Source organism: Barbus barbus, assembly GCF_936440315.1.
Source record: "Barbus barbus genome assembly, chromosome: 2".
NCBI classification, from domain to species: Eukaryota; Metazoa; Chordata; class Actinopteri; order Cypriniformes; family Cyprinidae; genus Barbus; species Barbus barbus.
In genome coordinates, this window is record NC_136730.1 from 29,573,415 (window position 1) to 29,597,421 (window position 24,007).

Genomic DNA, 24,007 nt, shown 5'->3' on the forward strand with positions numbered 1-24,007 from the left:
TATATCCAGTATATTTGTAAGCATGAGATCAATGAAACAAAGTGGAACGAATGAAACGGCATCTAGTCTCTCTTCTGTGGGCCTGCAGCCACAAGAAGGTTCGTCATATAGGAGAAACGTTTTAACATGAATTAACAACCAACTGCATCATAGGGACTCCGCGTATTTCATAACTGGGCACAAATGAGTCTCATTCATTTTGTGTGCAAGTTGCTGGTTTTAATAAAATGGGACAAAGAACTGGTATTGTGTATTTACACAGAAATGTGTTCCTCTACTTTTTATGAACAAGGCACAATGTGTGCTTGTTCAGTTTTGTTCAAATTTAAGTTTTCTTTTTTTATACAAATCTCCCTCTAAACTGTTTGGCTGGCCATCATGTAGATTTAATTAGTGCAATAGATCTGATGTAAAGCTGAAATAAGAGGTACAAAACTTACTGATATGGCAGTGTGCACCTTCGAACCCAGGTTGGCATTTGCACACATACTCATTAAAAACGTCTCCTCTTCTGGAGTTAGAGATCACCTCACATGTGCCATCGTTTTTACATGGATTTGGACTGCAAGGACCTGCAGTGAAAAACAGTTAAAAGTTCTGATGTGAGTATCACAAATGGACAAACCCATAAGAGTCAAACAAAAGCAAGATCAACCTCATATTGGCAAAACAGTGCATATTTGTGTTTGCTTCAAAGGTTTCCATTTACAACATGTTTTAGCAGTGATGAGTAATGTAGCTAATCATAGACATATCTGTTGACATTGTTAAAGTAAAATCCTGCTCAAAATGACAGTTTTTGTTCAGTGCTGAGTTATGCACGCTCACGAATCATCTCATTATAACAAAGTGTTAACCTGATGTAATTAAGTGGAGAGAGCTTCGTTAATTATAATGGAACTCTTTGTGAGCTCACAGTGAAATGAGATGAGTGTCAGCTTTTTGGTGATTATAAAGAGAGCACTCTATGCATACTTTCTAGACTATCTAACTGTAATCCATTCAGAATTGGAATTAAAGTTTTGTTTTTCATGCTGCTAAGAGGACCAATGGCCACATACACACTGCAAAACTCCAGGAGTGACATTCACATACAGATACTCCAAATACAGGATTCACTCTCAAATTGACAGTGATATCATAATAGATGTGCATTAAGGCTAGAACACCCTCACTAATTTCAGAAGCACGCTCAGTGATTTGATTCTGGAAGTCAGCCTACTTGACAATTTGAATTGGTCTTCCTATACAGCAATGAGATTCCCATGTCTCACATTTTTCTTCTAAAGAAAGGAGTAATATGATTTCTGTCATGACAACTTTCGAAGGTATTGGCATGGTAATGTACATGACAGTGTTTGAAAATGTATTTGTGAAATGTATGATAACATGTTGATGTGACAATGTAAGAAATACTGCTGCTGCAAATATAACATACATGAAATAACCCCCTACAGCATACATGAATCACCTCGTAGCAGATCTATACAGGTGGAGCTGGGGAAGGTGGAGGGTTCTGAACCACGCTACAAACTGCTACAGCAAGCACTAGTCATATATTTGAATGTTGAGTAGCGAGCTCATTGGCTACCAATACAGGAGAGAACCAATCAGCTGTGCCATGTGAAAATGATGATCATTAGGTCAGATTGAGTTATACCTATTGGACTGCGCCATCTAGAGTTTCATGCCAGAACTCTGTATGTGTCTACTTGTTTCAGGAAAAAAAAAAAAATCTTAACAAGGTTTAAAACTGTTGCCAAGACACCAAAATCTGCAATCAAAGAACACAAATCACAAATTTAAAGCATTTCCCAATTTCTATACTAGAGACAAAGCTAATAATCAAATTAAACAACTGAGAACCTCATTAAGTAAGCTATGAAAGAGCAACCTCTGAGCAGTAAGGCTTTCCACAGGGAACAGGGTGATCCATATAAACCTAATCTGAAATTCAAATGAGCATTAAACCAGGAAAATTCAGACAAACAAAATTTCTGACCATTCTCTGTGGCATTGCACGTATCTCCAGCAAATCCTTCGGCACAGATGCAGAAGAAGGGATCTTCTCCAATGCCAGTCACACACGTCCCTCCATTATGACACAGGTTCACCTTGCAGTAATCTCCTATAGAGACACACATAAGCAGGAGTGAATGGAATTACAAAGATTAGACTGGAATTAGATCTTATTTTATAATTCGGTAACAGACGGAGTGGTCCTGCATATTAAGCTTTGAGAGATACAAAGGAGTAAAAAAGGGGGAAAAAAATGCTTTTCACGCTTCTCAACAGGATCAGGAGAGTACAAAAGATAAGAGATGTGAGCAGCATAGCCAATGCACATGGTTAACTTTCAAAAGCAGATGTATACTTTTCAAGGGTAGGAAAGGTTCTATTATATTTCTAGATAAGTGGACATGAAAAAAAGCTTATATTGTGTTATCAGTATGTGTATGAGTGCAGCACAAAATATAGCCAAAGCAATCAGATAAATGCCAACTAATAAAACATCCACCTAATTAAATGCTGCTCATGTCTTGTTTGGGGAGCATCAGCATTCATTGCGCTTCATTCTGGCTGACCAACATGATAGAAAAGGCATGAGCAGAATGTAAGAATATAAAATGCTCTTAGGCACACGTTTCTAAGATGAGTGAACCATTACACAATGTGCTTCCTGAAAAGCTGGGAGATTTGTGCCATGTTTACCCTCTGAGCTCATTAAGATTAGATGTAGAGGTTAAGACGGGGTTCTTTGACTATGCTTGGGCAAGAAATTAAAGGCACTTTCCTATACAACAAATTTACTTTACAAAATGTTGTAGTTGTGAGTCATACTATCCAGTCGAGTGCAAATCTCTTTCTACCTCCCTGCAGTGGATTGGATTTGTTCTGTCCTCACAATGGACTGGACATCTCATTCGGACGGTTAACACTTTTTGAGATCCACCCTATATTAAAGCCATATGCATTCCATTTAACAGGATAATATAATTATTTGGATAGAATAAATAAGATACAATGAACAAGACAAATAAAGAGAAATCATACAACAGAAGTGTTTTCTTTACATTAGTTCTTTAAAAAAAATTAAAATAAAAAGCTACTACCAGTATGTTAATTTATCAATACAAATGCCTTTTATGAAAGAGGGTCTAAACTAGACAGAGGGGAAAAGATGCTGCATGAAGTACAGATCCGTGAAATTTTCATTAACCACAAATAAACTCCTTCCCACAATTAGAAACATTCACTATTTAAATATTGTAATACTTGCAGCATCATTTCCTCATGTTTTCTGTATTATATATAACAGATAAAAAAGATGACCATACTGTTGTCAAAAGTAAAACAACAACAAAAAAAAGTGAAAAGCTCAAACTATTTTAACTGACGTTACAGTGAAGCAGTGCCACCCAATACTTTCAGGAAGGTTCAGCTGGAAAAAGAGCATTAGGAAAAAGTCTTTAGAATTTAAGATGTTACTCACCATTCACAGTACAAATGCTGCAAATGACTAAACTGACAAAAACTATTCTACAGGACCGAGTGAGCCCCTTGGTCTTCATATTGGTACTCTACCGTCTTGTTTCTACAGTCCCGGAGCGTTTTCTTACCGCTGGGTCTCCTGACGTCATCCTAAACGTGGAGCAACACAGGGCGCGCGCACTGTTCACGTGCACGGCTATTTCAAGATCTGCCACACTACTAACGTAACGAATCGATACTATTGATAACCTCCGTTGTATAAAAATGGTCAAACTAAAACGTGTTTTCCGAATATTGCGTTTATAGGAAAAGTATCTGCACTGCACTATGCATCATTTTTTGGGTAATCAATTTCAATGACATTAAAAATCTTCGAATATTGGCCAGTTCAGTATCCCCTATTGAAAGTCATCAGTAATAAATCAAGAAAATTATACCGCAGGCAGAAGGTCCACTCTGCCTTCACTTCCGTGTTGGGCACGCGGTGAAGCACGCGATCCTTTTATGCGCTCCGATTTGGTTACTTCCGGCATTTCTCAACAGAACAGATCTTTTTGGATGATGAAGGTCAAACCCTAATCTTTAATAATAAAATCCAAGGTATGTGATATTAATTTTACGTTTAAATAAACCGGCTTGCACGCAGTTTCATGTTATACTGTTTTGTAAGTGCAGGGTTTTAGCCATGTGGTTATTGGAGAGTGGGCGGGCTATTTTGTCTAGCGCTCTGTTGTTAAAGAAGGGAAGGGGGCGGGGGATCTAGCAAGATAAACATTGCTGTCCTGAACTGGATTCATCGTGCTATATCATCGAATGCATATCCGACTGTACAGTTAATTTGATCAAGTTCATAGGTCTGGCTGGGAGAATACATAATCAAAAGACGGTAAGTTAAGTCTGGGGGATATGGCAGTTTGACAGAGATAAATAACAGTTCACCGGGTTAGCTCACTGAGTAAACACCCACATGTAAGTTAGATAACTTCAGATCGGATTTGTATTCAGCAGAGCCAGATTCAAAGGTGGTGGCGAGTCATTTAACGTTACACTTAATGTATTAAATCACGTGACTTAGTTGTGTTTGATAGAGGAAAAGACGGCCACATCTTCGGGTGTGTATGCATCGCTTTGTGCAATTACATCTGCCAGTTTCCTGATATAGTTAGTTGTTTTTAAAAGCTCTCTAAGATCGAAATAGTCTTCTTAATATGTAATAAGCCGGTGTGATTACAAAATTAACATGAATGGGTCAGCCAATGATGTGAAGTCTTCAGCCATGTTCTGTATAGAAATATTAATGACTTCACTATAATTCAGAAACTTAAGAGTAATGTGCTTGCTTGTCAAATATGAAGGCAAGTAATTAAGTATTGGTTAGTCATTGGATGGTAATTTATTAACAGCTAAACAAAGCAGGTCATAGAATATATAATAAGGATTTTTGTAAACGGCAAGATAACAGCATGTTACAGTAATTTGTATTACTTAATTACTTTAATCTAGTCACCTCTTGTGTCTTGTATTGAAGAATGTTGTTCTTTCACAGAATTGTTAGCGTGATCCAGTATGGCAGAAGCTCATCAGGCCGTGGCCTTTCAGTTCACTGTCAGCCCTGATGGCATTGACCTTCAGCTCAGTCACGAGGCCCTTCGGCAGGTCTACCTCTCCGGACTTCACTCCTGGAAGAAGAAATTCATTCGCTTTAAGGTACTAGGATTAGGTTTCTTACAGAAGTAAGAAGTGGAAGTGTTACCTACTTTTTCAAGATAAATTGTAGAATTAATAGGATTTTTGATTTTGCCCACAGAATGGGATTTTGAATGGTGTTTACCCAGGGAGTGCACCAGGGTTCGTGCTGGTGTTGGCAGGGTACTTGGGAAGAGCTCATTATTTAAAAGTGGACCCTTCTTTGGGCCTTCTCGTCAAACTTGGCAGACATGTCCCAGTCAGGTATGTCTGGTTTATTTGTGCTAAATTGTATTTCATAATGCAATAAAGTGATGAGGAATGATGTTTTAAATTACATTAGTGTGTATCAGAGGTTATCTGTACACTATACTACATTTGTACAGATTTTTGCCACAGTTTGAGTCAGAGCCAATCTGCAGATTTTGGGTAGTTGGAGTCAAACAGATTTCACAAAAAAAAAATTGCATGTACATCGGTATATCAGCAGTCATCCTGGTACCTTTCACCTACTGAATACTATGATAAAAAAAAAAAAAAACTTTCAGACCTTTTTCTCAGATTTGTGAGCTTACATCATTGTGAGTTATGTCAGAATTGCAAGATATAAACTCTCAGTTGTGAGAAAGAAAGTTAATTGTGAGATCTTAATTTGAAATTCTGAGAAAAAGACAGAATGGCAATTCAGACTTTATTTCAGAGAAATGCAAGTTTACATCTCACAGTTCTGACTTTTTAACATGCAAAAGAAATCCGGAAAAAAGTCTGAATTGTGAGATGTAAACTTGCAGTTGCAAAAACGTCACAGTTACCTTTTTTATTTATTTTTTTCAGTCTCAGAATTTCAGACATACTACTCTTTTCACATACTGTTGTATTATTATATAGGAATTATTATTATTATTATTATTATATATTCCTATCATATAGGAAGTAGGCATATTCGGAAGCAGTGTACGATTCCATCCAGTTGAGGTACATCAAACACGTTTAATATTTTAGAACAAGTAAGTAGTGTTTGGACGAGTTGCAGGTCTGGTAGTGTGTGATTCACTCATTTAAAGTATGATGCACAGTTTTTCTCTGGAATCAATTACAAAGTCGGCAAGTTTATGATGCCTAGTGTTTTATCCTGTTCATGTAGTGTATTCCAGGCCTTTATGCTTCTCTTTTTGCAGTAGGTACATGTCTACACAAAAGCAGATGTTAGTTGGGGGTGTCATGGTGGGCACGGGTCTTTGGATTGCCATCATATTCAGCATGAGGATTGTCCTGAAGGGCTTGCTGTCCTGGCACGGCTGGATGTTTGCTCCCCATGGCAAAATTACCTGGCAAATTCGACTGTGGCTGGTGTGTATTTGTGATAACTGTTTTCTGGAACAGTTAATACTCCCTAATCCATTCTTGGTTGTTTTGAACGCTTCTGTTTGTTCTCTGACATTGCAGATTCTAGTGAAGATTTTTTCTGGCATGCAAACACCAATGCTACACAGCTTCCAGAACTCTCTCCCTCATTTACCTGTGCCATCTGTGAAGGACACCATGAGAAGAGTAAGTTATTCATCTTTACAACAACCGGATCAAAACTTCAGTTTAATATTGTTTTTATTTGAGATGTTTTATTCAGTTATATAAATGTCAGATTGGTAAGCCAGGAACCGCTGCACTCCATTTAGTTTTTCAATGTGAATTTTGGTCACTTGTTTTCAGAGTTAACTTGCTCAGGTGATTATCATCTGATTTTGGAGGTAGGTTGCACAGCGTGGATGAAGTGAGTTAACTTACTAAAACATGCACGCTGTTCAGAACGGTACTAGAAAAACAACTAGCTTAGTTTTGATTTGACCTAATAAAGCATCATGATCAGTTGCTGGCATTCATTATGAATATGCTTGGATTTAAGTTAATGCAAATTTTTTGACTGCCCTGGCAGTGAGATTTTGCTTTTTAGATGTGAATTTTAGCTGTGCTTTCTTTTTTCTTTTTTGAAATGTTGGACCTGTAGTACCTTGAGTCAGTTCAACCGCTCCTGAGCGACGAGGAACACCAAAGAATGCAGAGCCTTGCACTTGATTTTGAGAGGAACTTTGGACCAAAACTTCAGTGGTACCTCAAACTGAAGTCTTGGTGGGCCACCAATTATGTAAGTAAAACACATTTCTCAACATATCAACGACCTTTCAATGAGGAACTGCAGCAGGAGTTTAAGTTCTTACATTATGTGTGTGTATTTTCTTCTTTATGCATCAAAAGGATGCAAACTAGTTGCCTTTTGGCAAAGCTTGATAAATATTACAAATATTTATGAAATATAATTTTTTTTTTATTCCAAATAACTATATTATAATATATAATTTAATATATAATACATTTTCCATCTTTAAAGTGGCAATCTTATTTTATCCACTCTACCGTTCAAAAGCTTGAGGTCAATATTTTTTTTTTTTTTTTTTTTAGCAGAGATGCATTAAATTGATTAAAAGTAACAGTAAAGACATTTTCATTGTTACAAATATATATTTTTCAAATAAATGCTGTTATTTCGAACTTTCTGTATTTAAAGAATCCTGAAAAAATTATTGTATAATATATATTATAAAAAAATAATAGGGTTAGGGTTAGAAATAGGGTTTGGTCTTGGGTTAGTTGCATGTAATTATGCTTAATTTGCTGTTATTACTATAGTAAGTACATGTAACATGTAACAAGGACACTGTAAACAGTGGTTTTCAACTTCAGTCCAGGGAACCCTGCACATGATGGGATCCTGGAAATGTACTGTTTAACAGGAGTGAGTCTGTGACTGTTTTATCCTTTTCACCTCTGAGTTTGCGTCACTGTGTGTTTCAGGTCAGTGACTGGTGGGAAGAATATATCTACTTGAGAGGTCGTGGGCCAATCATGGTTAACAGCAATTATTATGTAATGGTAAATAGTTATTGCCAGCTTCATATGCATGTGCAGCCACAAGGTGCAGTATACTACCTAGACATATTCTAGTCTGCTAGATAATTTTAGCTGCATACTTTGTAGCAGTATGCAGAGTTTGACTTTTTTTTTTTTGTCTCAATTAGATTATACATGCGTTCTTGGTTTCTGAAAACTTTTTCCTCTGAACAGGACTTTCTTTACGCCTTTCCTACACATCTGCAAGCAGCAAGAGCCGGCAACATCATTCATGCTATCATGCTTTACAGGAGGAAGCTGGACCGGGCTGAAATCAAGCCGGTTAGACAAGCTACCATATTTCTACTGCATCTTTGCTATAAAATAAATAGTTCAATCATTTGTTTTAATCAGCTTGTTTTTGTAAGTAAACCGGTAGATTTGTGAGTCTCTTTACCATTTCGTCTCATAACAAAGAAGAGTTAAAAAAGAGTTTATAATAACATAATTTGTAATAACTGCCATCTATTACAAAAAAATGATTTGCCCTGACTAACCTCAGGCCTGTTACTAAAGAGATTGATCTCTTTATTTATTTCTGTGAATGTTTCTATATTTCATGCCTCCTGATCATATGGTCAAAATGGTGCAGCTTTTTGCACTAATAAACAGCATTCCATTCTGTTCTGCCCAGTGGGAGCGGCTATTTAATACATGCCGCATCCCAGGCCAGGAGACGGGTAAGAATAGCCAGTCTGTGCACCATAGACCAATTTCTGCCTACTGGTCATGTGTCATCAGTTAATTTTGATTAGCAGTGTATAATCAGGGTTCCCACGGGTCATGGAATTTCTGGAATATCATGGAATTTTAAAAGGTCTATTCCAGACATTGAAAGTCAGGGAATTTTATATATTTTTTGTCCAAGTCATGGAATATCAGGGATTTTTGTTCGTCAACTCCATTCAGTACTTGCGCGCTGTGACCTGTGTAAACAGCATGTACAGACAGCAGCGTCTCGGACACGCGCGAGTCCTGAATAGAGTTTCTCACAGCATCTTTCTTGCACCTGAATGGACAAATATATACAAAAGTATAAAAATGCCCGTCTTGGCAAGTAACTTTGTAGCTTTAACAATGATTAATCTATATTTAATTAGTCTGTAAACGGCCATTAACAGAGGCCAGAGATGCTGAAGACGAACGCAAAGAGGAGAAAATACCATATCAGGCAGAACAAGATTCAAAATGTGCGAAATATAGGAATCCTAAACATTGAATTTTATTTGAATGTGTTTCTGAGGGGAACTGGTTGTTTTCAGAAAAGTTTACACGGCTTTGTCTTTTCATCTTGCCTCTGTATAATGCATTTAAATGAGTGTTAATGCGCGCAGCACTGCTGTGTTTATAGTGGTAACCAAGGAAATGCTTTATCACTGTTCCATAAGCGCCACCTGCTGTCAAAGAGTGAAATTGTGTCTCATTCAGCCCGTCTGGTGTTTCTGTTTCACGTAGCATAATTTCACAAAGCTAAAGTCACACCATTCTGTTTCTTCAGATTTTGAAATTATGCAGTCTAAAATAAATTAAAAACATTGCATTTTTTTTTTTTTTGCATTGATTCATGATTAAAATGCAGTGGTTGCCTTGCCACTAATGTCAAATGGCAATGCAAAATCAAGTTGCAACACAGAGTGAAGAATGTGCAAATGTTATTTTATAAGTAATTATTCAATGTCTGTACCTGAACACCTACAAACATAAAAACTTAAGCAAAATTTAATTTCTATCTTTGTGCTATATATTTAAAATATAGTTTTCATTTGTTCTTATTTATCTTTAATGATGTTTGAACTTTATATTAGATACTGAACTTATATGTATATATATATATATATATATATATATATATATATATATATATATATATATATATATATATATATATATATATATATATATAATTTTTTTTATTTTTTTTATTTTTTGCTGTGGTATTAACATTGAAATCGAGATTTGTAAAAAAAAATTGGTATCTAAAATATTGGTGTCATAAGTTTATTTATTAGAATACAAAAATCAAAGTTAATAACAGCAACTATTTTATTTTATTCATTTATTTTTTTTGTGGCAAGGCTAGTGAAAATATTAACAGGGCAAGTAATAATTTTAACCACTGAAAAAATCCTTAACATTGAGCCCTAGGCTATTTTTTCAGCGCCATCTTATTCCCTTCCCGCTCATCAACTGGCTATCACTATGTCAAATGCAGTCACCAGGCCACCAGGCTGTACCGGTTAACAAAGGCAAATATGCCAGAAAATTAAAATTTTTGGGAGCTTTGTACGGTGACCGAGAGATCTCAACGCATTGCAAATAGAAAAAACACCTGCAAATTAAGAAAACAACTTCCTCAATTTTACAACGCACACGCTGCAAATGCTCACAACACAACCAAAAAATAAAAGAAAGAAACGCACTGCAAATAGAAAAAAAACACCTGCAAATTAAGAAAACAACTTTCGTCAATTTGACAACACACACGCTGCAAATGCTCACAACACAACCAAACAAAGAAACGCACTGCATATAAAATTTATTTGGTTGTATTGTGAGCATTTGCAGTGTTTCTTTATTTGTTTGTGTTGTGAGCATTTGCACCACCTGCTGTCAAACTGATGAAGATGTTTTCTTGATTTGCTGGTGCTTTTTCTATTTGCATGTGTTTTCTGAAGTTGCAGCGCGTTGAGCTCTCTCGGCCACTGTAGCTTTGGCTACAAAATGACCTCTTCAAAGACTGAGTTTAAAAAAAAAAGTGTAAAAAATATCAAAGAGCATTTAATGGTAAAAAAGCAACAACAACAAAAAAAAAGGCTCAGCACAACAGCGGCCTGTTTTTCCATTCATTATAGGTCATGGAAATTCAGCTTTTTAGTCAGTGAAAGTCAGGGAATTTGACATTTGACTTAGAGTGGGAACCCTGTATAATAGACATGTTGTTGTATTCTGTTCATTGGCAGTTCCATTGACAGTTTGTTCTTATTCACAGTAATGTAACGACTTTGCAGTGACCAGCTGGGGACACAGGGCTGTGCTGCTTAAAATTCCTCTCTGTTCATTCCATTTCCTTCCATTTATTTTACATAACACAATTTTTCTCACTAGGACCCCAGTCACTCGTCTTATTTCCTAATGATGGGCTAGTTCTTTAGAGTGTCAAGTAGTGATTTGTGACCCTTTCCTCAACCGTTAACGTTTTTTATCACCAGTTCCTCCCTCCATCTTTTATGTGACCTCTTCCTCTCTGCTTCGCAGCTTATGCTTCAAAACACCATCCCTATGTGCTCATCCCAATTTGAGCGCATGTTCAACACCAGTCGCATCCCAGGCATAGAAACAGGTACTGAACACTGACACAGTTTTTGCGCAGAAAATTCGTCTTTGCGCCAAATTCAAGTTATGTTATTTCAAATTCCACTTTCCTTTGCATACAATTCAATCTGCAACTGGGAATGATAACAAGGTTATGTTAACAAGCTTATGATTGCTGATGGAAATGCTCCAAAGGCATGGATTAGCTTTTTTGGAAGTATATTGTTGTTGCGTAATATATTAGGTTAAAAGTGTAATATGCCATACTACATTTTTAGTTGATGAAAACAAAGCCCCCCTTTATTTTAAGGAATTGTATGTCACAAAACACTCCCTGAGAAATTTGATAACTGATTCCTTTCATGTCACAGATCTGCATTCAGCTTCATGCATGAGTTTTACAACACTCGCATGTTTATTTCATGTTAGCTACACTCCATTTATTGTACTGAGATGCAGGTCTTGATCTAATATACACCCCCATTCCTGCACTGTGGCTTTGGATAGAAGACCATTCTTAGAGGTGATGTGTATAATTTTTTATTTTAAATGACTTTCTCCTGTTCCAGTTTAATGAGCAGAGAGAGACAGTTCAGTAGTTATTAGCAGTGTAACAGTTCTCGGTAGAACATCAAACCGTATTGTTCTCCACCCACGGTTCGGCACGCACTTGCACTGCGGTTCAACTTAAATCTGACAACGCATCTGTAATATGGTTTGTTATAAATAACATGTAAAACAGACAGAGTTTAGCTAATATGTTTCAGTCAATGTATATGCATTCTTGCTTCTCAATACATTACAACAACAGCGACGAATAAAAGTGGACAAACCTGTATCCTCAGACATAGTCAGTTAAACATGCATTATCAGTGTACTGGATCCATGCATTGTCTTAAAGTGACAACACTTTTTTTAATTTTAATCAAACAACAAAAACAAGGAGATCACTCACTTCTCTTAATTGAATAGCTTTTGTATCTTTAATAAAGACTAATCTTTAATTTATAAAGTCAAATATGCAATGTTATTTTATATTTGATTACTTTATTCAATTTTTGTACCTAAAAACTAATGTTAAACCTACCTAAAAAAAACTGAAAAGCACTGTTTATTTTTTGTATATTTGCTCTATTGTATTTATTTTTGCTGTTGCTTGTAGTTAGATCATTTGTTTTTATTTACCATATTTTTATTTGACAATTATAGGTTTTTTTTTCAGCACATACCGAAACCAAAACCGCGATACAATCCGAATCGTGAGTAATTTGAACCGTTACACCCCTAGTAGATCGTACAAGTCATTTGTAGGTGGATTTCTCAGGGTGGAAAAAGTGTAAATAGTAGGACTGTCTGTTTAGCTGAGAGTGTAAGACATGTTCTGGAAATCCATTTTCAAATTTTGAATCTAATAATGCAGAAATTTCACACTTCAGCTTTAACTGCACGGCTGTCCTGTAGTTCAAATAGTAGAGCATGGCACAAGCAACGCCAAGGTCATGGGTTCGATTCCCAGGGAAAGCATAAAATGTAAAAACTGTAACTTGAATTCAATGTAAGTCGCTTTGGATAAATGCGTCTGCTAAATGTAAACTTTCACCTTAGTTCCTCCCTTGATCTGTTGCACCCCATTTGTTTTATTTTTTACATGTATAAATCTTTTATATACTGTCAAAGTCCCTTTCAAGGAAAGCCTGTTTACTCAGCGGCCATATTTGCAACGCCTCCAGGCAGCTCAAACAAGACCAAGTCCTATCTAAATGAAAGGGGGAATCCTGAAATCTCAAAAAACTGCTTGCTGAACTTGAGATTAAATTACATATTTCAAATCAGCAACACAATCTGAAATGTTGTTTCTTATGCTCAAATAGCATTTAAAAAGCTTATTTTTCAGTCTAGACCAGCCAATGTGCATGCGTAGCTCCAACGCGCTTATGACTGCACATGCGCTTCGGCTAGTCCAGCCTCTGCTTTCTGTGGGAACCGGAGCTTCTAACGGCCGCTGCAGTGACACAATGACTTTACCAATCAACGATTGGCTCTTTCATTTAGAAGGTGGGACTATCCCGCCATATTGCGCTTTGCAGTTTCTCCCATTCATAAGTATAGGAGTGAAGCATCTTTGTATTTCTATAGTCTTTGATACTGTTCAAACGTTAGGGACATGTTTGTTTTATGCTTTTGAAAGAAGTCTCTTATCATCACCCAGGTAGCATTTATTTCAGTAAAAATATAGTAAAACAGAAATATTGTGTTCTATGTTAATGGTTAATATTTTTAAAATGTAATTTATTCCTGTGACGACAGCTGAATTTTTAGTAGCCATTGGTCCAATCTTCATGTCACATGTTTCTTCAGAAATCATTTAAATATGCTGATTTGCTCAAGAAACTTTATTATTCATATTAGTATTACCTTATTACCAATATTAAAAACAGTTGTGCTACCTTATATTTTTGTGGAAAGTGTGATACTTTCCTTTTTTCAGGATTTTTTTAATTAGAAAGTTCAAAAGAACAGCATTTATTTGAAATATAAATATTTTGTATAATTATAAATGTCTTTACTGTCATGTTCAAATTAATTTTCAGTTTAATGCATTTAATGACCCCAAACATTTGAAAGGGTGTGTGTGTGTATTTTTGTTTATTATTATTCATTAGAATGTTATAAATGTTTGACTCACCACCTACCTGCAAAACATTTAATACCTTAATCTTTTAATACCTTAATGTAAAAATGTAGCATTCTATATAGTTGCTTGCATGTGACTTGTTCTTTCTTTTTCTTTCTTTCTTTCTTTCTTTCTTTCTTTCTTTCTTTCTTTCTTTCTTTCTTTCTTTCTTTCTTTCTTTCTTTCTTTCTTTCTTTCCTTCGTCCATCTGACTGTAGACACAGTTCAGCACATGTCGGACAGCAGGCATATTGTGGTGTATCACCGAGGCCGTTACTTTAAAGTATGGATGTTTTATGATGGGCGGTTACTGTTGCCACGGGAGATAGAGCAGCAGATGGAGAGGATTCTGGCTGACACCTCAGAGCCGCAGCCTGGAGAGGAAACCCTCGCCGCCCTCACCGCAGGGGACAGGTATTCACAACACACCCGGCAGCAGGAGTCGCTACCGTTTTCCTGTCATTCATTTGTCTGATCTCTTGTAACCACTGTAAAGTTTCAGTGGGATGTCAGTCTGAATTTACGTTATTTTTTCTTTCTCCTTAACTATTATTTGTCACCATTTTTTACTGAACAGTCAAAGCTATTTTAGATGTAGTAAAAGCTCGTCTGTATGTAATTTTTTTTCAGAGTGACTTGGGCCTGTGCCCGTAATGCCTACCTCAGACACGGCAAGAACAAGAAGTCTCTGGATGCTGTAGAGAAAGCCGCTTTCTTTGTTACACTGGATGACACAGAGCAGCGCTATGATCCAGCAAATCCAGTGGAGAGCCTGGATCGTTACGCTAAATCGCTGCTCCATGGGAAGTGTTATGACAGGTGAGGAAGAAACCATAGGCTAAGCGACCACCTCCTTCCATGCCCATTTGAAAGGGTTTTTGTGAGTCTCTAGGTACCAGAGTAGTACTGTACCTCAGAGTAGCTTTTATACAACATGTACATTTTTAATGGTCATTTTCCCTTAGGTGGTTTGACAAGTCCATAAACTTAATTGTCTTCAAGAATGGAACCGTAGGCCTTAATGCAGAACATAGCTGGGCCGATGCTCCTATTGTTGGCCACCTCTGGGAGGTACACATGCACACATATACTACCATTCAGAAGTTTGGGGTCAGTAAGATCTATTTCTTTTTTTAAAAAGCACTTTATTATTTATGAATCAATTCAATTGGTTATATTGATTACATTAAATAAATGTTCTTTTAAACTTTCCATTCATCAAACTGTCCTGAAAAGAAAAACTGTTTTCATTTCATTTATAATAAGTTAATAAAGTTACAAATCACCATATTAGAATAATTTCTGAAGGATCATGTGACACTGAGGATTGGAGTAATGGCTGATTGATAAAAATGCAGCTTTGCCAATACATGACTAAATTACATTTTAAAATGTATAATGAAATAGAAAACAGTTCATTAAAATTGTACTAATATTTAAAAATATTACTTTTACTGTAATTGATTAGATAAAAGCAGGTGAGCATAAGAGACACCCCCCCCCCCCCCCCCCCCCAAAAAAAACTAAAAAAAAAGTTACCAACCCCAAACTTCCGTTGTTTACATCAGTTGTACTTCTCTTTTAGTTCATTTGTATCGTGCGTAAAATGTTAATCAGCTGCTAATGTAAATTTTGATGGCATTTTTCACAAAGCAAGTGCTCTCGATGGACCCTGTTAAGCTGGGCTACGCAGCAGATGGCCACTGTAAAGGAGAACCTCACCCTAATCTTCCTGGACCTCAGAGACTCCAGTTGAATATCCCACCGGAGGTCAGTGTGATACATTTAGTAGTAAAAATGCTGATAATAGCTCCATTTTTCTCATCTTGCTGGAATGGATATGAAAGGAATTTAGATCTCTCTGTTGTGTTTTGTATTTCATCGCAGTGCCAAACTATGATTGCCAACTCTCTGTCTGTGGCCGTGGTTTTGGCTGATGACGTGGACTCGCACATTATCCCCTTCAGTGACTTTGGGAAAGGCCTGATCAAGAAGTGCAAGATCAGTCCTGATGCCTTCATTCAGTTTGCACTGCAGCTGGCCCATTATAGGGTGAACTTTCTTATCACTGAACATCTGAAATGTAGCAAAACATGCCTGCTTATCGTTCACTTGAAAAGGTGAAATCATGTCGATGTTTTTTCATTGTACAGGACAAAGGAAAGTTCTGCTTGACTTATGAGGCATCCATGACACGTTTATTCAGAGAAGGTCGTACTGAAACTGTGCGCTCCTGCACCATGGAATCCTGTGCTTTCGTCCGTGCCATGATCAGCAACAAAACGGTACCATACCAAAAACAACACTTAAAACCCACAGGGGCGGGTGAATCAATATGTACCAGTGTTGTAGTACTTGAGACTAGAAAAGACTGGACTGGGATTCCAAACCCAAGACCGTATTTTCTTTGACTAGTCATTAATAAATCATTAATACACATTATATAATGCTCTAAAATACACTCGTGCACTTTTTAAAAATCTACACATGATTTTAACAGAAATTATACAATGATTAAAAGTTTATTTGTTAATGTACTTTTGAATGCTAACAAATGTTATTAAAACTACATATGTGAACCTGGACCACAAAACCAAATCTTAAGTGTCAATTTTTCGAATTTGAGATTTCTACATCATCCGAAAGCCGAATAAAAAAAGCTTTCCGTTGATGTATGGTTTGTTAGGATCGGACAATATTTGGCCGAGATACAAATATTTGAAAATCTGGAATCTGAGGGTGCAAAAAATCAAAATACTGAGAAAATCGTCTTTAAAGTTGTCTAAATGAAGTTCTTATCTATGCATATTACTGATCAAAAATCAAGTTTTGATATATTTACAGTAGGAAATTTACTAAATATCTTCATGGAACATGATCTTTATTTAATATCCTAATGATTTTTGGCATACAAGAAAAATGGATAATGTTGACCCATTTAATGTATTTTTGTTGCTCCAGCGACTTAAGACTGGTTTTGTGGTCCAGGGTCACATATATGAGTCTTTGTTTGGTGTGTAAACTTCTATTTTCACATCTTAAGAAATCACTTATTAGCTATTTTTCTATGTTTTTGCAGTACCCAATCTATACTGGAAACTATTCATCATTTGTGAATGTTTACAAACATTTACTAATGATTCATTCATTCATAATGATACGGTGATTTATGTAACTAGTAAAGCAGTGCATTACTTTTAAATTTACAAGAAAAGATCTGAGTTCCTTTTTCAAATAAGTAATGCAAGTTACTCTGTTTTCCCATTTATTCACTGCCACCTCTCCTGTCCCCGTGTTGAGAGAAATTAGGAGTGAGGTGCAGAGGCACTTCCTTCATTTCACGTTTGGTGTGAAAGGGCCTTTGCAGTTGCCAAAAATATAACTTAGTTTTCTTTTGTTATTAAAATCAAATAAGCAAGCTTAGCTTAGGTGACAAAAAGAAATGCAAAAGTAACGTAATGTATTACATTCTATAAAGAGTAAGTAACACAATAAGTTACTTTTTTATGTATTACTAAAGCATTACTTTTAAAAGTAACTTTCTCCAATACTGGCTGTAGCTACTGCTTCCATTATTGAAAATGAATCTTCTTTTCTTGTTTTGTAGAGAGAAGAGAAGCTTTGTTTACTAACCCAGGCTGCTGAGAAACACCAGCAGATGTATAGACTGGCAATGACTGGTCAGGGCATTGACCGCCATCTTTTTTGCCTCTACGTAGTGTCTAAGTACCTTGGACAGGACTCACCATTCCTCCAAGAGGTGGGTTTTAGCATTTAAATGAAAAATATAAATGAAGATGCTATGAAAAATCATACCTCATGAGAATTAACAGTGTCCTGATTATTATTATTTTTATTATGACAAATTAATGATAAAGGACATTTCTGCCTTTGAGTGCATGACATGAGACGTGTGCATTTGCCTTGCTTTGGAGTAATTTAGTATATATTCTTTAACAAAATTCATGTGAATACAAAACGTCCCACTTCCTGTCTCTTCAGGTGCTGTCAGAGCCTTGGAAACTCTCCACTAGTCAGACTCCTCTTCAGCAGGGGGAGCTGTTTGATCTGGCGAATCACCCAGAGTATGTAACCACTGGAGGAGGCTTTGGACCGGTGAGTCTTCCAATGATTTCATGATTTGGTAATATTAAAATGCTTTGTGGAAAGGATTGAATTTAACTTTTTTTTTTTTTTTAACTGTGGTAGGTTTCAGATGACGGTTATGGTGTGGCCTATATGATTTTAGGTGAAAATCTCATAAATTTCCACATCTCTTCCAAGCATTCCAGTCCAGAGACGGTGAGAACACACACAACCAGAGAATCAGTCAAAATACAGAAAATGCTGTTCCTTTTTCATTCTCAGTGACAGTAGATATGTTTCATGTTTCATCCAATGGAATGTGAATTTTGGGTTATCACTTCAAAAAAAACTAGGTGGAAATGTCAAAATGCACATAACATTTTTAAAAAGTACATAAAAAAAAACATATGTGCTAAACTGGGGTCGATAATTTAACCGATAAGACACATAAATTCTGATGGAAACACATTTACAGAATAAATTCCAACAAAAAACATGTGTGACTTTGACTCAGATCATGTGACTGGATAACTGGACTAACCAGTGGACCAATCACATTGCACGCTTCAGTGTTAAGTCATTCTGAAATGCCTGAGCCAAAGTATGCAATCAAAATGATTTGGTATTATTACCTCCCAGATCTACACACGACTGCATTCCCTAACATCTGGCATCTGCCTCTTAACCCAAGATAGCATGGCAGCATTTGCATTGTTTCATTTGCACACTCTGAGGCGCATGTAAATATTACTGAGGAAAAAGAGACAGTGACTCCATTTTTATTATCAATACTTTGCGCCAGTTTCCCAGGAAGTGACGATTTGATTACTTGAACACACGAGATGGAAGCTGTGCTTTATTTTCAAATATTTTATACGATATTCCATTCTTTTGGAATAATACATGGCTAGTGTTGTTCTTCAATGCTTGGTGATTTATATTTAAATTTTGTTTTCATCTTGTTTTTCTTCAGGACTCTCATCGCTTCGGAAACAATATCAGGCAAGCAATGCTTGATATGCTGAATCTGTTTCAGCTTGACGAAAAAAAAGGGCCTAAAGTGATTTGATTGGTGAAAGGATTATGCTTTTAATGACTCAATTCACCTTAATTATATATGAGCAGTGTTGAGAGAAGCTTGACTTGTTTTCTTTTTTTTTGCTAGTGTCCTCTTGTTTGTTTGCATGTGTCTGTGAGATGCAGCGTATGAAGGAGAGAAGTAGGTAGGGAGTGTGAGAATCTCATTCTGTCGTTATATATGCTGGTGCCTTAACATATGTCTTAACTGAACAGTTCAGTGCAGGTGATCTAAAGTAAAACTGCATTTCATTACAAAGACTGCTTTCAGTATATTTTACTGAGATGTACAGATTCATAGATACTTTAATAGATGACATTCTCTTGACAAGATGTCAAGGAGCATAATAATCGCTTGGCTGAAGTGTTGAGCTTACCAGTCAAGCAAGTTTATCAAATTTAGTATTCAGTAATGAAGAAAGATGAGATTAAGCAGATGACAAGTTTCTGAATTTCCCGTGTACACTCATTTATTTAGGATTTTGCTCTCCAACCTGATTTTATGGGTTGATATCGTGTTGATTTCAGCATTGAAATGTCACCACGTTTTAATGTGGGATGTGTTAATGCTTATCAGAGGCTTTATCACATTAATTGTACATTTAATTTTATTTGGTTTAATTTCATTTCCTTCCGTGTTTTATGTTCCATTTTGAGTGTTATATACTGTAGTAATTTTGGAAATCATTGTCAAAAAATGATTACAAATCAAAGTACATGTACATTTATTTGGAAATTCAGAAGAAGCATTAAACATACTATAATGCATATTAATAATGTGAATAATGGAAGCAGTTTTTTCTCAGTTCATGCCTGGCCTGTAATAAAATAGTGTGGACATTTTTTTTAATGAAAGTTTCATACAGACAATTTTCTGATAAGATTATTCTCATAAATATAAGCTAGAGGCTTCACTAAAAAGAGACTCTGGGAAATCTTAAACATAATTAACTTTTACATTAGAATTTTATTGCTATTTCATTGCATTTCCTATTTTCCACTGATATTTTGAAAGCTGGATGCATCATTGTGGTGTTTCTTCATATAGAAAAGAGTCCAGTCATTGACCTATTAAAGCAATCGGCTACATAAATTAAACTGTGTTCCTGAAGTCTGACATCATCCTAAAACATGTTAAGCCTTTACCTTTCCTCTAAAAAGTATTCCTCTTACAAAAAAAATTAGCGGAACTTTGGAACAGTGTCTCTATAATGAATGCTGGGTACTAAAACTACTCATTTAATTGTTCGCTCCCACTTTATATCAGGTTTCTTTAACTACAACCTACTAAAAAACTGTTAGGTACAATGCACTTAAAGTGTTTATGCTTTTGCTGCTATTGAGATGGGAAACAGGTTGTGTGGTATGGGTAGATTAAAGGGGTAGGGTCAACAGTGTAATTATAGATGTAAATACAGGAATTAATTACATATGTGTTTGCATGCAGTACACAAGTACATTATGACAAATTTAAATGTTAGTACATAGTAGTTAAAGAAATGGGGCCAAGTACTCAATGTAAAAGTGCAAAAACAGCATAGCTTTACAGTATTTGACAGTACAAAACTGTACTTCTGAAATTGCGCCAATCATTTTTTAAGACATAAAGAATGCATTCTGTTTAAAAAAGTTCTTTTTCAAATACTTCACTGTAACCTTGCTTCTAATCCTATTTCTGTGATTTGCTTTGAGCACTTGAATGTACGTCAATTTCAATCTAAATCTTAGTCCACATGAAAGGTTTAGTATGAATATCTTCACATGCACCAGCATTTATCTAAGCCTGTGTTGCATTTTAATGTCATTGTTCTCAGTAATAAGAGGAATGTGTGGATAGTGTTTCAGATATTTTTCTTAACTGTAAAGCAGCTGTTGATAATTATGCTCTTATTTTTGCTTTTTTTTTTTGAGAAAAAGCCGGAAGCTCTGCACTCCTTTTTATTTTACATTTTTCCTTTATGCAACACGGCACATGCAAAGCAGACGCTTCGGCTATATGCCTTCTTCCGTGAAAGATTCAAATAGCTGAAACGTCTCTTTACAGGTGTCGTGTTGCATAATGAAAAGTTTTAAAATAAGAAAAACAATGCTGATCTTCCAGCTTTTTCACTTTTTAATCAAAATCTTTCTTTTGAGAACCTTGAAGACCACAGATGCCTCTTTATTTTCATGCATACCAAAAACTACATTTCTAAACCACACTGCTTTTTACAACTGTATATGCATTGCCTTCAACAAAGCAAAGTCACTGCAATTTCAGAGTTTGTTTTAAGAAGCCTTGCTTCAAAAGAAGAGGGATGTAAGATCTTGTGATGCTAAACAAAAGAAGTTTTAAATGGTGAAAGGTATCTAATTATTCTATGAACAAATGTAAGAGCATGCCCTCTTTATTGAACAGCCGTGGTGGTGTGTGAAATTAAACTACTTTAAGTCGACAGACAACTCCTCATCAACGTCTGATGGTTCATCTATTAGTGAGCCTCCTAATGCCAAGAAGTACATTTATTTTAACTGATTTTATTGTGTTCCTATCATTTTAGTTGCCTCTTCATTGTCAAAGTAAACAATTTGAAAATGTGAATGTACAACTAAAACTAGTTACATGCTTATTCATCTATTTGTCTAAAATGAAGACCACAAAATATTGTCTTTTTCTTCAAATTTATATAATGTTACTCTGCCATGGTGTGAATTGTGGTTTTAGTTGCTTCAGTAAAGCATAGTGCAAACAAGGGCCATGGCACAGATGCAGGTGATAGATTGGTGATTGACTCTAGATTGAATTGTTGGAAGTGGAGCTATAGAGACATTGGAGGACACCTACTGTAGTAATTCTTGATGCACCCACCCTTCTCATATGGGGTTATTGCAGACATAAAAGCTATATACTATTATGAGGATTGTTGTTAGGTTAGGGTACCCGGGACCCAGTCCAGGTTGTTGCTGTGATATCGTGAAATTGCATTTTCGGGGTAAACATTATTAACATTTATTAACTTTTACACTCTTCCATTCAGCTGAATGGAGAACGTCCTCACATCTTTGTCGAGCTTTACCCTTGACTCTGTTTTTACAAGTACTTTCAGGAAAGGACAGCTGTATGATAGACAGAAAATACTGGAGGACCTTCACAACTTTGGTCTGCTCATGTAAGTTATCAGTCTTCTTATTTAGACTAAGCTGCTTTCTCCCCATCACTATGTACTTGTGTAATTTAATGTTGCTTTACTTCTGGCTTGTACAGTGTATGAAACTGTTAATAGGTAAACATCAGAATGTGTAAGAGAATGGCATGAATTTTGAAATATGTAATCCTAAATGTGTGTGTGTGTGTGTGTGTGTGTGTGAAGATTGTAAAAAAATAATAATAATAAAGAATTGCTAAGACAATTTTAAAAGATAATACAGCCTGATGCATTAAAATTTGTAGGTCTTTACTCTTCTCACCTATTGTATTAAAATTGTCTGAAATTACACTGCTTTGTTCTGTCAATTTTAATTTGTTTTAAATTAATTCACTAAATCCAAAATGCCTGACTCATAATAGATTACAATTTATTCGGGTACACGTTTTGCAGAAAAATTGATTCTTATGAACTAGAAAAGTACTGTAGGTAACCACAGCAACTGTGGTCTGCTCTAGTACTTTTCAGGCATTTCAGATCATTGTATCAGATGAAACGATACTAGTTTTTCATCACTATAAATTTAAATATTAAAAAAGAAGAAATAACATCACATCAAATGATGCCTTATAGGTGACCAGGGACTGTCAAATACTTGGAAGTGAATTTGCCTGCTTAAAAGAATTACCCCTTGCAGTACTGATTATGAAGAAGAGGTCTCGTATGCAAAAGCACGTCAGACCAAGGCACTGGCACTATATTACTATTTATTTGTATTTATTTATTTATTTTAAGAACAATCACCAGGGCCGTAGCTGAGGTATGCAGGGCCCTGGTGCAAATAATAATACAAATTAAACCATGCTTTAATTTTTCAGGTTTGTCTGTGTTCAGGTACAGAGATTTAATAATTAAATGTAAAATAACATTTCATAGTCTTCGCTGTATAAATTAAATATAGAATAATAACTGCTAAAGTTAAAGTTATTCACAGTGAGTGATTTCTCTCTCTCTTTTTTCTTGGATTAAGGAACTCACAGCGGCTAATAAATTAGGAGTGGTCACTTTAAGACAAAATATTCAAATTGGCTAAGTGTATTTGTCCATTCAAGGGCAAGATGTCGCAAAAGATAACTCAATTGTGGGCTTGCGTGTTGTCAGTGTACTGAATTGAGTTGTTTTGTGTCTTCTTGCGCTTGAAAACTTTAATTGGCAAGACTTAAAAACATGTACCAATGATAAACTTTCATAACGAGGTGCAGTAGTGACCCGATTGGCAGTCCGTTGACTGTCCCGACTGTCTTTCACGCTGGCCCCGGATAGCCCATTAAAATTGTGGACCCCCTGACAGCCATGGGCCCCTATAATTGTCATCATCTTCCACCCCACTACTGCCCTGGAAATCACATACAACCTCACACCAATACGTTGTTGTGGCTAAAAAGGCTTCTTCAGGGTGTGGAAAACAGACATACTCAAGGTCCTCTTATACCAAGGTCTCATATGACCTTTGACTCTCAGCAGGTCCTCTTTCAAAATGGTTCTAGGATAGGAGACAATTTAGAGACAACCTCACAAGGGAATTTTATTGACAATGGGTGGCCTCTTC

The 24,007-nt window shown here is 36.0% G+C and overlaps 2 protein-coding genes across 5 annotated transcripts in view; one reads left to right on the forward strand and one right to left on the reverse strand.

The window, feature by feature from the left end:
* Positions 1-3,671, reverse strand: part of LOC306884071 (lactadherin-like) — a 16,134-nt gene extending 12,463 nt beyond the window's left edge. Inside the window, exons 1-3 of one of the 2 annotated variants that reach the window (XM_079439722.1) lie at positions 3,494-3,671; positions 2,003-2,128; positions 441-572 (exon numbers count right to left, since the gene is read on the reverse strand). In XM_079439722.1, the coding sequence (XP_079295848.1) occupies positions 441-572; positions 2,003-2,128; positions 3,494-3,572 (337 nt within the window). In that variant the 5' untranslated portion in view covers positions 3,573-3,671. The remainder of the gene's footprint in view (positions 1-440; positions 573-2,002; positions 2,129-3,493) is intronic. The other variant, XM_079439721.1, reaches the window with a different exon arrangement.
* A 307-nt stretch (positions 3,672-3,978) lies between these two features.
* Positions 3,979-22,990, forward strand: LOC306884053 (carnitine O-palmitoyltransferase 1, liver isoform-like). 3 transcript variants are annotated; one of them, XM_079439692.1, is made up of 19 exons: positions 3,979-4,092; positions 5,039-5,199; positions 5,300-5,442; positions 6,357-6,528; positions 6,625-6,729; positions 7,184-7,321; positions 8,029-8,106; positions 8,299-8,406; positions 11,380-11,464; positions 14,329-14,524; positions 14,741-14,929; positions 15,076-15,181; positions 15,764-15,880; positions 15,998-16,162; positions 16,264-16,395; positions 17,718-17,870; positions 18,113-18,226; positions 18,320-18,412; positions 19,170-22,990. In XM_079439692.1, exons 2-19 carry the CDS (start codon positions 5,059-5,061, stop codon positions 19,263-19,265), a joined length of 2,331 nt encoding a protein of 776 aa, XP_079295818.1. In that variant the 5' UTR covers positions 3,979-4,092; positions 5,039-5,058; the 3' UTR covers positions 19,266-22,990. The 3 variants fall into 3 exon arrangements, with proteins under 3 accessions (XP_079295818.1, XP_079295817.1, XP_079295819.1); XM_079439691.1 differs by lacking the exon at positions 3,979-4,092 and adding an exon at positions 4,231-4,378; XM_079439693.1 differs by lacking the exon at positions 3,979-4,092 and adding an exon at positions 4,517-4,604.
* Positions 22,991-24,007: the final 1,017 nt, after the last annotated feature.